General features: G+C 45.1%; 1 protein-coding gene across 5 annotated transcripts in view; it reads left to right on the top strand.

The window, feature by feature from the left end:
* The window catches only part of LOC129342146 (protein CEPU-1-like), a 1,103,651-nt gene that overhangs the window by 872,043 nt on the left and 216,268 nt on the right, over positions 1-15,340 (top strand). For all 5 annotated transcript variants that reach the window (XM_054997748.1, XM_054997747.1, XM_054997746.1 and 2 more), the window contains exon 4: positions 11,827-12,059. In XM_054997748.1, coding sequence (XP_054853723.1) covers positions 11,827-12,059 — 233 coding nt within the window. The remainder of the gene's footprint in view (positions 1-11,826; positions 12,060-15,340) is intronic.

The following is a 15,340-nucleotide window of genomic DNA, read 5'->3' as shown; positions in this document are numbered from 1 at the left end:
CCCCCCCCCGCCTCGTACGGTGACTCGGTTTGTCCTCTTGCCTATGGGGTATGTCAGTTTCTCCAGGCTGTGGTGACTGCGAGTGGCAGGCTGCAGCGGTGACTTAACCAAAGTCAAACATTTTCAGAAACTTGCTCTAAATATGATGCAGGTACAGTGATCCAAGTACTGCTGACAACCTTGTCGACTCAGAAATCGATGTGAACTCTGCCCACTCTTGCTCATTCGATGGACAAGGGTGTGTAAGAGTTTCTCTTTTATATCTGTGGAATTCTTGTCTTTTCCACATACTGACTTGCAAGTTTCACTAGGACTGTGTCTCCTCTTGTGGTGGAGGTCTCCACCACATGCACGTTATTCTCCCCTGTTAGCTTAAATGAGCATCAGTTTCCTTGTTCTACCGCCACAGTGTATGCACAACTGAATCATTGCTATGCATCACAAGGATATTATTATGAATGACATGTCATTATGTGCACCCAATTTCTGCTTTTGATTTCCAGGCTGGTGATAATATTCTCAACACTGTTGTCTATTCGGGATACTTCTCTGCAATAGCCAAGTTGTATCTCACTGCCAGTTTTGGCAAATCATAGATATTCTCGACATCTCCTATAGATATTCATGGCTGCTCTAGTGTTAGTCTGATGGAATTATAATATATTGAGATTATCAGTAGTCATTTGAACAGCCACTCAAAAGCTTAGTCCATGGCATCTGTACGATATTTCAGAAGTTGCTGTCTGTTCCTATTAGCTATGCAGTTGCATATCAACCACCCTGAGAAATCACATTCGCTTAATTAAAACTGAACTGGGATTTTGTCTCTCTGGGGGCCCTGGATAGATTCAGGAATAGTCTCTGTGCTGGGCGAAGGTGTGGTGACTTTCTACTACCTGAAGAAAGGAAGAGAGGAAATGAAGCCCATTTCCCCAGTAAATGTTTGCTTTGACCCTCCCTTGAATTGCAATGAGAGAGGCAATCAGATGGCTAATTTTGCTCCGCTCTCTTCCAGGCCTGATTAATATTATTCATTTCTTCTGTGTCCTGCTGGGTTGAAACAATCCACCTTCCCCAGCCCAACCCACCCTGAATGCAGGAGATTTGCATAAGAGGCAACAACACACCAGGGATGGCTTTTCCTACACTTTGATCATGAAAAATGCCCCCCCTTACTTCTGCACCCCTCTCTCCCATTTCATTTTGTGTGCAGGTTAAGGCACAGCAAGGAACCCTTAAGTTCTGAAATTGGGTTGTGGCTCAATTGCTTGGGCCTCCGAGCTCACCAGACTTGATATAAATGCAGAAGCCTGACCTTGGTTCCATACCTTCTGCCAAGTTCCTTCAAGTACCTTTTGTCTAGTAGCATTTTATCCCACCCTTTGCCCAAGGAGCTCAGGGCAGTGGGCACGATTCTCCTTTCCTTCTTTTATCCTCACAATTCCCCTGCAAGGAAGCTGGGCTACGGGTGTGTGACTGACCCCAGGTTGCCTAGAAAGCTTCATGGCAGAGCAGAGATTTGGATTCAGATCTGGCAGATGATAGTCCAACACCCTAATGACTCAGTACTCTGGTTCTCCATTCTTCTGGCCGACACATGGAGGAACGGAGTGCAAGGGTAGCTTCTGGGGGTGGCTGATTTCCTGTTTTCCTAGCTTTCTTTAAAAATGGAAGTTGTCCCTACAGGTTTCAGATTCTAGTTTGTGTATTTTTGTTTTGTTTTTGTTGTGGTTTGTCTTTGAACTGAGAACTTCATGATAAGCAGCTGGGCCCTAGAGCATTGAGTTTTCTTGTGTGCATGTGTGTTATGTGCTGTCAAATCACCTCCAACCTATGGCGACCCTATGAATGAAAGACCTCCCAAACATCCTATCATTATCACACTTGCTCAGATCCCGCAAACTGGATGATGGGGCTTCCTTTACTGAGTCCAGCCATCTCCTTTTGGGTCTTGCTCTTTTCCTACTGCTTTCCACTTTTCCTATCATTATTGACTTTTCCAAAGAATCTTGTCTTCTCATGATGTGACCAAAGTATGATAACCTCAGTTTTGTCATTTTAGCTTCTAGGGAGAATTCAGGCTTGATTTGATCTAGAACCTATTTATTTGTCTTTTTGGCTGTCCATGTTATCTTCAAAACTCTCCTCCAGCACCACATTTCAAATGGAATAATTTTTTTCCTGTCAGTATTCTCTCCTGTCCAGCTTTCACATCCGTACATGGCAATGGGGAATATCATAGTTTGGATTAACTTGATCTTGGTCCCCAGAGAGACATCCTTATCCTTAAATATCTTTTCTAGTTCCCTCATGGTTGCTCGTCCAAGTCTCAATCACCTGATTTCTTGGTTGCAGTCTCCCTTTTGGTTGATGATTGAGCCAAGGAATAGAAAACCTTTAACAATTTCAGTTTCTTCATTGTCAAGCTTAAAATTGTGTAATTCCTCAATAGTCATCACTTTTGTCTTCTTGATGTTCAGCTATAATCCTGCCTTGGCACTTTCTCCTTTAACATTCAAAAGTAGTTGTTTCCAGTCTTCACTGCCAGTAGTACATACAGCATGTCCGCACATTCACTGTAATGTGTGCACAGTACAGGACTGCACTGTAATGTGGTTGTGCTGCATGTAGGCACATAGGCGAAGTTGCCTCATTCACGTGATCCTTACTGCTCAAAATAAGGGGTGGGGGAGAGGCGGCTTTTGCGCACAGGCTAGAGGGATGTATAAAAAGGTGTTTGTGCTGTGATTTGCTTCACAAACTATAGCTGCTTTTCTAAAAAAAAAAGTTTCAAAAATTCTGTTAGGGAAGTCTTCCATTGACTCAATGTTCAGAAAGGAACTGGGAAATCTGATGCAATCTTTTTCGGAGAAGGAGCTTCATTTTCCTTTCGGAACTCTGTTTTGTTGTGACATGGCCTTGTCTGGGGGACTTTCCTTGTTTATTTTCAACCCCCCAAATTCCACTTGTGTTCCTCCATCTCTCGCTTTCCTACAGTTACCATGGAGCCGCTGACCGAATAGTTTGTTATGATTGTTCCTCTCTCTCTTTTGTACCATGGAGCCGCTGACCGAATAGTTTGTTATGATTGTTCCTCTCTCTCTCTTTTGTAAAGGACTTTTGGTTGATAGAGTTTGGCATAATGAGGGCCAGTTCTAAAGCCAACGCTATTGCAGCAACCACAACTCCTGCCAAAAGCGAGAAGTTCTGGGAGATTGAAAAGCTAGTCGAGAGGCAAGGCACTTACCAAGCTGTTTGGAGCTCATCCTGTCAGGGACAGAAGGATCAGCGGGCAGCTCCTTGAAAGGGAGGATAGGAAGCAGGGAGGAAGGAGTTTGCTGGGAGCTTTTCCATGCATAAAGCGGTTAAGAAATGCTGCAATCCTGAACTCAGTTAATGCGTATTTAAATCCTGTTGGGATAAATTGGATTTGCATGCTGGGTGTCAGTGCCAGCAGGAGTTAGCAAAGACTAAAAGGAAGCTGGATGCTGAGACAAAAGAGGGACAAGCAGACTAGGGCTTTTTTAGTAGCAGGTGGGCTCTAAGGAATTTAGGAGACTTCTCCTCTGGATTTCTTCCCTTTTTGATCCAGAGGAGTTAGCCGTGTTAGTCTGTAGTGGCAAAATCAAAAAGAGTCCAGTAGCACTTTTAAGACTAACCAATTTTATTGGTTAGTCTTAATTGGTTAGATAAAAAGATTTATTGGTTAGATTTATTGGTTAGATAAAATTGGTTAGTTTTAAAGGTGCTACTGAACTCTTTTTGATCTTCCCTTTTTGGAGTCCCAGGTGGACCTGATTTTGCATTTCAGGGTTGTTGTTTTTTAGTTTCCAGATTTTGAGGGCTCCTGTGCATGAACAGATTGCCACAGCTGTCATTTCTAGCATTTCATTTGTATCTAAGGTTGCCACCCTACAGGTGGTGGCTGGAGATCTCCCAGAATCACAACTGATCTCCAGGTGACAGAGATCAGTTCCCCTGGAGAAAATGGCTGGTTTGGAAGGTAGCCTCTATGGCATCATACCATTCTGAGGCCTCTCCCCACCACAAACCCTTCCCTCTCCAGGCTCCACCTCCCAAATCTCCGAGAATTTCCCATCCCAGGGATGGCAACCCTATTTGTACCCTTTTTCATGTGAAAAATATCCAAAAGTGTATTCATAAAACTCTGCAAAAAATAAAAACTACCATCTTGATAGGATCATACATACGGTTATATCAAGATTCTTTTGATGTAGTGTTTATCTAATGCACATGTGCAGTTGTGTGCATCAGTACAACATTGTACAAAAAGAGGCTTCCTGCCATTATAGGCACAATCACATCTGGATTACTTTTTTGCAGTGTTTCATCAATCTGCATGTATGCATTAGGCAGGCTGCTTGAGAATGAAGCATTAGATTCTGACAAATTGTGATCGTGTGAGCTGCTTTGAACATTTTAAAACAGATAGATGGCAGAGAAGTGCTCTGAATGAATGAGTAAATATATGCCTGTGTGGGCTCACTTTTGTTCAGTGAGGTCCGGGGATGAATTTGTGCCCTGGATTAGGTCTCCGGCATCAGTTTTTAGTGCCAAGAGCTCAGCTGTAGGGTGGCCAGGCCCCTTTGCCCTGCTGGCAGGACGGGGGGACCCAGCACTACCCTTCTCTTTATTCTTCATGTGCGCAAGCTCCTGCGCCTGCACAATGACATCACTTCCGGCGATGACACTTCTGAGTGACGCTATCATGCAGACGCGGGAGTACACACTCACTTTGCAGCAGGCCATTTCAGCCTGATTGAGGCCCAAATCAGCCTACTGCAAAGTGTGGGAGCACTCTCGGGGTGGCACAATGATGTCACTCCCGGGAGGGATGTCATCGTGCCACCCCAGAAGCCTGTTCCCATGCCTCCCCCCCCAACCGGCCAGATGAGTGGAGGCAGGGGGCAGAACATGGGAGTGGGGAATCCCCCACCTCCACTGGGAGACCTGAGATCCCTAACTCTCAAGCATGTAAAGCTCAGATGAGAGAGCCTCTGATCAGGTACAAAGTGCATTTCTGTCACCGCTGAACACATCCAGGAAAGGGAAGGGGAGAGATTCCAGACTGATGTGTTTGTGTTTGTGCGTGTTGTGATATCATACTTCAGCTCGGGTATAATTCTTATGCTAGAAAGCAAATGAGCATGATAACTAAGCCTTGGCTATATTGTGTTCCCTAGGACGTTTTTGTTTTTGTTTTTAAAGTTTTTGTGTGTGTTTTTCTCTGGAGCTTTAAGGAGTCAGCAGGAAGGGAGGGCCTCTTAACTCCCAAGCCCTCTGAGTCTTGGGGACTTGAGGAGCGTGTCCATGTGATAAGGAGAGATTGTGTGGGCAGACGCTGTGAAGGGTGAAAACACTTATTTCACCGTATCTTCATGCGTGGCCTGAGCCCCGTTGCTTTTCAAAAGCACTTAAATGGCCATTTGAAGGAGGGAATGCTTGGATTACACACTGTCTGGCTCTATTCTTGTCCGTGGGTCCCCAGGCCGGAGCTTTTCACAGAGGTCAGGCATGAAGCGAAGGGATGGGAGGGAGTGCTAGAATGAGATATTTTTCCCCTTTAAATCCTTCCCATTGGTGTAAAGGAAATACTTTTTTTTTTCTTTTTGGCACAAGGCAGCAGACAGCCAGAAATCTCTAGTAGTGTCTGGTGTTCCATCTCCAGTGATATCACTGCAAAACCCCCACAAAACATAGAAAACATGTTTAAGCATCTGTAAGCAGCTCTGCCATAAAGCAGGGTGAGGCAACTCCCTCAGGGGAGAGGAGGTTGGTTGCTCCGCAAGGAAGCAGAGCGAGCGATCAGGCCACGGTGCAGAAATTGAGGCGGCCTCTTGCCACGGGAGTTTCAAAGCGGTTCTGCTTCCTGGATTGCTGAAGAGAGCAAAGAGTGGGCTTCCTTTTCTCCTCAGAGTGCTGCTTTGTGTGAGACCTGATTGTGTCTCCTCCTCCCAATTTTATTTATTCATTTTATTAAAATATTTATAACCCTTGTAGCTTAAGGCAGCTTGCAGTTCCAAATTAAAAGCATACAGAGTACAATTTTGTTTAAAAAGTGAACCTAGGGTTGCCGTCTCTGGACTGCGAAATTCTTGGATATATGGCAGTGGGACTTGGGGAGGGAGAGAAGGGCCCTCAGTGGGGCGTAATGCCATAGAGTCCACTCTCCAAAGCAGCCATTTTCTCTGAGGTGGTTGGATATTTGCTGTCTGGAGAGCAGCTGTAATTCTGGGAGATCTCCAGGCTAGGGCTGCCAGTCTCCAGGTAGTGGCTGGAGATCTCCTGGAATTACAACTGGTCTCCAGGCCACAGAGATCAGTTCACCTGGAGAAAATGGCTACTTTGGGGGGTGGACTCTATGGAATTATGCCATGCCAAGGTCCTTTCCCTCTCCAAACCTCACTTTCTCCAGGTTTCACCCCCCAGATTTCCAGGAATTTCCCAACTTGGAGCTGGCGATCCTACTCCAGGCCCTGTCTGGAGGTTGGCAAACCCACATGACACCCCTCTCTACCAAGAATATGCATACAGCTTAGACCCCCCCCCCAAAGCCTTAGCAAATAAAATGGACTCCTGAAGACTTCGAAGGAGAGTATCCTGCTCACCCTCCTTAAGATGAAGCACCACTATGGAAACGACAAGCTCTAAGTAAATGCCAAGTAGGCAGCCTTAAGCAGCCGAACAACCAGAAGGTGGTAACAGGAGGACAATAATTGGCATGTGGGGACGTATGAGAAGAGTTGGTCTTTCATATTTCCACAGTTTCTAACTGCAGCCAGCTGGCATTTGCTGGAGGGAGAGTGTCAAGATCAGAAGCTGTAATTTCCAGAGAGGCGTCCGCATCGGTACCTGTTGATTAAACACTGCCTGGAAAAAAGGGAGATCAGATCGCACAAATGCAGAGCAGGATCTCACTTCACTCGGACACACTCACATCCTCTTCTCTCCTTCCTTCCAAGGCAGTTGCCAGAATTCAGGATGGTTCCTAAGTCTTGCCGAAAAGAAAAGAAAGTGTCGTTGCTTCTAGGGCACAATGCGCTAAGACGATCTCTTGTGCCCCTGTTGTAATGAATCAGAAAGTTGACATGCAAGCTCAAGCCACAATTAAGTGCTGAATCTGATATTTAATCCAGACCTTGTAGCAGCCTATGTGGTTTTCTCCCCCCCCCCCTTTATATAGAGGAACCAGCCTTGGTTCATTGACTTCAGCAATCTGACAAGTGGTCCATTAACTCTACTGTGTTCAGTGACATCTATGTAATATTTGGTGATCCATCAGTCGGTAACTCGGGAATCAGTTTGCATGTTGTTTAAAAAAAAAGTAATGAGGTAATCCGTGGACAGAATGCAGGCACTGTGTCTTTAGCCTGAGTAGTTTTTACGCTTGGACATTATCCCCAGTCATTGGCCTTTTAACAAAGCTCTTCTGCTGAGTTATAAGGGCTGTTAAATATGAAGCATGCTTTAAAATAAGACCCATCTCAGCCTGCTCAGCGCCTTGCTGGGCGGTTTTGCTGTCAAGGCGAGAAGCCTCAGCGTACGACGCCTACGTTTAACAGTGCCATTCAGAATTTGGACTCAAGGACAAGCGAGAAAACCAAAATGGGTAAGAGAAGTGGCTCATGAAATGAGGTTACAAAGTGATTGATATGTGAAAGAGAAGCGAAGGGGGTGACAAGAAGGTGCAGAGAGACGGTAGGGATATATTTACAGGCATCTGAGGCTGGTGGAGATTTCCCTTTTCACCCCCAATTTTGCATTCAAATTCATCATTCCGATTTGAGGGCTTTGGACTGATGCAGAAATATAAAAGTGCTTGTGAGGCTGATATACAATCAGGATTGCCTTGTTGTTTTCATTGGCTTTTATAGACTCTTGATGTGCGGTTGGATTTCAAATTACTTTAACCTACCTGAAAGGTAGGAGTGAAATGGAATACTGCAGGAGAAGCAGGACATAAACTTACTTTACTAAATAAAGCAAAGAAATAGAATTCCTTCTGCTGATGACAATAATAGGGATAATGTTAATTTTGTAGTAGATGGGAACAGGGCATGCTTCATTGCTCTGCATTGCAACTGCTGCGCGTGCCATGCAATGGATAAGGCCATGTTGCTAGTTCCAACAAGTTCAGTGGGATTTCTCTCAGACCGGACTGCAGCCTTACGATGCTGGCTTGAGTACATGCCACGATATCACCCTATAAAGAGTGCAGTGGGAAATTCTGGGTTTGACCGTATGAAAGAAATTTCTCTCTGTTGTGGCTGGGAGTGGGAAAGCCAGGGTGGTGTAGTGGTTATGAATTTTGGTGTTAAGATTGCCAGGTTCCAAGTGGTGGCTGGAGATCTCCCAGAATTGCAACTCATCTCCAGGCCACAGCGAGTATCTCCCCTGGAGTAAATGGTACTTTGGAGGGTGAACTCTATGGAATTGTACCTTGCTTAGATCCCTCCCTTTCTCAAACTACTCCTACTTCAGGCTCCACCCCCCCCCCCAAATCTCCAGGAATTTACCAACCTGTAGCTAGCAACCCTGATTGGTGTAGACCTGGTGAGTTTAATGCCTGCTTGCCATAAAACTTTTATTTCTCAGCCTAACCTACTTTGCAGGGTTGTTGTGGGAGTAAAATGGAGGGGGAGAGAACCACGTATGCCATGTCAAGCTTCTCAGAGTAAGAGTGGGATAAAAATGTAGAAAACAAGGAATAAATAAGGATGGCAAGAACCCTTTCTGTCCAGGTAGCAGAGCGAGAGAGCATCTTGAGAGTTAATAGGTAGCACTGGAATAGACAAGCCCTTGCTTCTTGAATGCGTTGTATCACATACTGTGCATGCGGAGCTAATTCACACATGCATGCTCATCACTTGGGAACGACAGTGTAACTTGCATGCACTGATGGACTGTCATAGATTTAGCACCCGAGACATAATTTTAGTATCCCTTCAAGCGTAGTGGTGTTCAGTGGTGCCTTTTCACACATTCATCTGTTGCTCATCAAATGTACAGTAATCACAGTTGCAGAGCACTCAGTTCATGTGCATATGTGTATGACATAAAACTGACCTGGGTGACTGGCAGCTAAGGGTGGAACCACAGAAAATGCACAGGCACGGGTCTGATCCTGCAAGGATCCCTGGGAAATGTAATCTTTAAAAAAAACCCAGCCGCTCAATGTGATTCTCAGCTGTGGAGAATCGCAACTGGAGGGACTTTCTCTTTCACACACACTCTCTCTCTCCCTCTCTCTCTCTTTCAAAAATTCTCTAGGAGCTTGGGATGGGGGTAGGGGCTGGGGGAATGATGTAACAAGAGACAAGAAAAAAGCCGATGTGTTTTGTGAGTGAGAGAGAAACCTAGTCCCTCCCATTCTCTTTCTTCCAGCAGGGAATCACAGTGTGGATTCCCCACCCCGACCCATCTCTGAGCTCTTGAAGGAAAACTGAAGCGAGTTGATTTTTGAAAAAGAGAATCTCTCCCGTTGAGCGACTGTTCTTTGTAAGAAAATCCACTTGGCTTAGTTTTTCTCCAGGACCTTGGAGAGGGGAGAGGGTAAAACTACTGCTCCCAGGGAAGCTCGCAGGACTCAACACATGCTCTTTACATGTAATTTGTCTCCTATGTTTCAGCTCTAATTGAGTGAATTGACTTACCCCGAAAAATGATGTGTCTGTGGTGTACTTCCTGCGACGGCCTGTTCACACAGAAGTGACAAATCTGCATCTCATATAGTAAGACAATCCCATATTTGCTGAGGAGATATTAAAATGCTCCATCCTTCCATATTACCCAGAAAAGACACTGGAAGCTTGGAAGCTTCTTCTAGTCCATTTTTCTGTATTTGACACTCTCTGAGCCCCACTTAGTGTGGCTGCTTTAATATCTCAAATTATTTGCCAAGATGCTGCGAGGCATTCTTTATCACTGTACCAGTGCTTAATCCAAGCTTGCAGAAATGGGTAAGCCAAGTATTCCCCCCACCTCAGTTGTGTATTGTGAGCTGCCAAGTGCTTGAAGCCCTAGGCAGGCAGCCAGGACAGGAGGTTTTCCTTATGTGGTTTTCTAACCTCCCCAGTGTGGGCTTGTAGTTACTCCGCATGTTCTGTTCATTGTAGAGTCATCCCCCCACCCCAAGAATGACACGCAAAATGCTCTGTGAACCTGAAAGACGTATGAAATAATTGGAACTGTAAATGTCAATGTACTCGGTGGAACAAAAATTGGTGAAGCGTGGAAAAAGCTCGGGGTGATGTTTGAGTAGTGTTGCGTAGTGGTTAGAGTGTCAAACTAGGCTCTGGGAGACCCTGGTTTAAATTTCCACCCTATTTTAGAAGCTTGCTAAGTGACCTTGGACCAGTCACACACTCTTAAACTAACCTATGTAGGATTGCCAAGTATGGCTTGAGAGTGACATTCCTGAAGATTTGGGGACAGAGCCCAGGAAGGGCAGAGTTTGGGGAAGGTGCTCAGCAGGGATGTGTTTCCAGAGAATTCACCCTTCAGTGCTGACATTTTGTCCAATGGGACATCTCTTTAATCTAAAGATCAGTTATATTCTGGGAGAAGTCCATGCCTAACTTGGAGGCTGGTAACTGAACGTACTGTAGACTGTTAAAATTTTGGCCTGGACCTCAGAGACGTGAGTTCACATCCACTCTCTACCATGATCCACACTGAGTGACTTTGGGACTGTCACATTCTCTTAGCTTGATCTATCTCATGGGATTGTTGGAGAGAGAATATTGTGAGGAAAGCCGTGTAAGCTGGCCTAAGGCTTCTTGGATGAAGGATGGTATACAACTGTGAAAGTTATATTGTTAAAGTGCTGCAAAATTTAATAGGAATGCTCAAATAAGATAATTAAAATCATCAGTTAACTTAACTGATCATAATAATCGAATTTAAATGTGCATATTTCCTAAATCTTGATGAATCTGTAGTCTAGAGATCAGCTGTCATGCTTATAGAACAGCAGACCCCCCCCCCCACCTGGAGGATGGCAACCCTACCACAAAGCGTTGTTCTGAGAATAAAATGGAGAAGGGAGACCAATGTAAAATGCTTTGGATCCCCATTGGTGAAAAGGTGAAGCATAAATGAAGCAAATAAATAAATAAATATAAAAACATAGTTAAGCGAGTACTTCCCGAATAACTTTTCAGGATTTCCTATGCAGTGTAAAGGGATACCAAAATATATTCAGAAATGCAGACTGGATGGGTTTCCAAGCAAGGATGACACTCCGAGTTAGATTAGTAGGTGCCAAGTTTGCCATCTTTTTGCAAAGAAAAAGTATCAAAGTCCAAGGAAAGTTCCACAAACTTTTAGAGAAGTTAGATTTCAAGGCTGGTCATGCTAGTGCCTGAAGAATTTAAGACAGCAGACAGAAGACCAGGAGAAGATAGAAGGTCCTCTTTGAAAATGGTTTTTAGGTGCCAAAGGGGGCAGCTGAACAAGAGCTTGAAGCTGTGCAACTCTGAGGTGATTGATATTCTTTCTCTGGAAAACCTCCAGAATAGATCTGAGAGTTAAGGTTACAATTGCAGAAGGAGCAGGGACGCCTGGAGTGCAGCCTTGGGATCCGGGTAAAGCGCTGCTGACATTTCCCTCTTGGGAGGACTGAGGCGCCACTGGCTCCCAGAAACTGCTGCTTGCAGCAAAGCTAAAAAAGGGAGAGAGGGAAAGAGAAGAGGCGAAACATCAGAAATGAAATCAAATAACTGGTGAAAAACACCTCTCTTTTTTCAGTTTTGCTGATGGTGACAATCTCTGCCTCTTTCTTTGTTTGTTTCATTTTAAACTCAGGTGCCTCGTGGATAACCGAGTGACTCGCGTGGCCTGGCTCAATCGCAGCAGCATCTTGTTTGCGGGCAATGACAAATGGTGCCTGGACTCCCGAGTGGAGATTGTCACCAACACCCAAACCCAGTACGTTATCCAGATCAAAGATGTGAATGTGTACGACGAGGGGCCCTACACCTGCTCTGTGCAAACGGACAATCATCCCAAAACATTGCGGGTCTATCTCATCGTGCAAGGTAAGGCTCAAGGGGAGAGCGGTTCAGGCCCCAGGCCTAGAGTGGGGGACATGTGGAATGTCCTGCTGAGAAGAACTTGATGGATTAGTTCAAATGAACATTGACTTATTTAAAACATTTTAATGCCACCTTTCCACTGAAAGAAGGTCTCCGCGGCAGCGAGCAATCAAACAGAACTTTTGAGCATTAAAACAGGATTTAAAATAATATGTAAAACAATTTAGTAAAAATATTTAAGCACATAAACAGACAACACCAAAACCACAGAGGAAGGACCAGTAACAGTTGTTAGGGGGGGGTATGCCAAATGAAACAAAAATTTCCTCATCCACTGGCAGAAGATGATGATAAAGGGAGATGAATCTCCTTAAGGAAGGAGTTTCAGAGTTCCACAAACATGCAGTTCAGTCCCCTCTCACTGTGATTTGGCCCTCTTTATCCCCTTTGGAACACCAAGCAACACAACTCCCTTTGCTACACAACTTTTTAGGGGTGTGCGCTTCGGGTATCTGGGTAATTGGGCAAAAGCTTCAGGATTTCCCGAAGCAAAGCTTTCCGAAGCATTCGTAATGTTTTGGAAAGCTTCGGGGCCTCTGGGGATTAAGTTTAAAGGGCACTTTCACAAGCGGCAGGGCCCTTTAAACGTACCCATTTCCCACCCTTACCCCACCACCCCCACTTCTCCCCACCCCCTACTTACCGCTGGCACCGTGCTGGAGGAGGCAGCCTGCTGGCTTCCGGCAGCGGCGGCAGGGGCCCTCTCTGCCAGGAAGCCACGCCGGCCACGGCTGTGCGGCAATGGCGGCAGGGAATGCCCTCTCTGCCAGCTGGCCACGCCAGCTGCAGCTGTGCAGCAATAGCAGCAGGGAAGGCCCTCTGTGCTGGCCAGCTGCACCAGCCATGGCTGCACGGCGAGAGCAGCAGGGAAGGCCTTCCCCGCCAGCTATTTAGCCAGCGTGGCATTGGGCTGCTCCAGCCTTCTGCCTGACCAGCCTTCTGCCTGACCCCCCTCCCTCTTCCCCATCACTTCAGTATGCTCCAAATCTTTTCAGAGCATACTGAAGCAACTTAGACACCCGAATTCGAAGTGGCATGCCGCTTCGGATTTTGGGGCTTTTTCCGAAGTTTCCCCCCACTTCCGGTGAACCTGAAGAGAGAAACCCAAATATTTTTCGGGTGCACACCCCTACAACTCTTAATGTTATAGTAGCCCTTTCCTATCTAGACTGAGCAAGCCAGTAACTCCATGGCTTCCCAGGCAGCAGCCCTCAGCCCTGTCTTACTTTCTTCCAGTGAATCACAAACATGCACAGTCCTACTTCCCAATTTTGCCCCAGTCCTGCAGTCTCATCGGCTCTTTGACTCCATGCCTATGCCACCTGTTGTTACCTTGAGAGCCTGCTTCTGAGGACATTGCCTGCTTTGTTCTTAAGCTACCTTGTCTCTTCGCTAGGCTTTCCAACACTCCCATTTTTTCCCACATAATACATAGCCCTTCTAGACTTAAAATGCTATGAGAACTCCCTCATCTTGCTTTGATTCTCTGTTGTTTTCACCTCTTTCCTCAAACTTCATTCTTTGCCTACCCATTTTAGCTGCCTCTTTCAGACACTTGCCAATCTGTGTCGTTCCTTCAGTCTCCTTATCTCTGAACTCCTGATCTAAAACTTCCCCCAGTCCTCAGCATGTCACAGTGTGACATTGAAATCCCAGAGAAATTGATAATTTCCCCTTACCTCACAGAAAATAGATCACAGATTGTTTAGTTGCTAGAGCAATTGAACATTCCATGTCATCGCACGAGCTCAGCCAATCAGTGTCCAGCTTCACCACAGTCACAAGGATAATATAATATAGGTTACTTCAGTTATAAATTGGAGAAGCCAAGATTTCATTAAAAATATGAATTTCTAGTCCTCACATTTGAAGAAATATGCTGGAAAATGACAATGAGAACAAAGAATCAGAAGAAACTAAGCAAATTGAGATGCTCAGAGTATGTTGGAGTTTATTATTTTTTTTACCACATAGGGGATTGGATCCCACCCCAAATTTCCAGGCATTTTGTGTGTGTGTGTGATTTCTACTGATTCCCTCCTCAAAGGAGATCTCCGATTCCTTCCCTCCAAAGCTATTCCTTGGGGTTCCCATCTGTTAGCAGCAGCATTTTGGGCAGTATTTGTGACTGCAACAGAAAGAGAAGGAGGGCATCACACCTCTGCGACTGGATTTTTTTTCCATTTGTGAAAGTTTTAGGTAGTATCTCAACCCATAATTTTCCTCCCCCCACATATGCTCACCTGAAACTTGATTATGAACTCTTGATGCATGCATAAAATCTGCAGCCGTTCCTTCATGGGCTGAAAGAGCCTGAGGTTGTCTGAGTAGCATTGTGATGTTTGTGAAATGCGACAGTCTTAGAACCGCAGCAGACTGCTGAGCAAGGATTAATGTGAGGGAAAACAACAACATTCTAATCCCTTTGCCATCAGCCGCCTCTCTAGGAGTTGGCTGGAAGCCCTCTTAGCATGACACACCGGCTTGACTATTGGAATCTCATCTAGGGCTAATTTTCGAATGCTGATGGAGGTATTGATTTGGAAACAAGCTGGGTTAAGAAAGGCATTGGTCTTGTACACCAAGTCGGTCTGAGCTAATCCGCTGTCGATATGTCGGGCCTGAGTGTTATTGACAGACTAATGAATACGAGACCAAAAAAATTCCAAGACCCTTTTTTTTCTTCTTTTTCTTCCCCTTAAAGCAATCAAGAAAACTAAATAGAGCCAGATTTTTTTTTCCTCCCTCACCATCTCCATTACCTGTGAAACAAACACACACACAAAAAAAGATTAAAAAATAGGATGGGGGGACGGGGGGGGGATGCATTGCTAGCCTGGGCATTCCGTTTATCTTGCAAACTCTTATTACCTGTCCACATTTCTTAAATCAAAGGCGATCACACATGCAAAAAAAATGTTGAAACTGCTCTCAGGAAGTCGAGGAGGCATAATTACGTTGGATACATCCTCATATCAGTGCCCTGTTTCCTGACCCAAATTCGTGATATCCTCTGGTATTTAAAATCAATCCTACCCATTTGCTGGTGTGTGTGTGTAACATTAAAGTAAGATATCAGGTTCCCGCAAGAGAGCAAATCATTTTTGTCCATGAAAGCCTTACATGATGTTGTTCTTTTAAGGTAGCTTACACCCTGTCATCCAAACTCGAGGTCTCCTTTAATAGTCTTTGAAGTTAATTGGAGTTGGGAGTATTCAGGCTCT

This window comes from Eublepharis macularius, chromosome 14 (genome assembly GCF_028583425.1).
Source record: "Eublepharis macularius isolate TG4126 chromosome 14, MPM_Emac_v1.0, whole genome shotgun sequence".
NCBI lineage: Eukaryota > Metazoa > Chordata > Lepidosauria > Squamata > Eublepharidae > Eublepharis > Eublepharis macularius.
The sequence above is the reverse complement of the archived record's forward strand: the minus strand, read 5'-3'. Positions and strand labels throughout refer to the sequence as shown.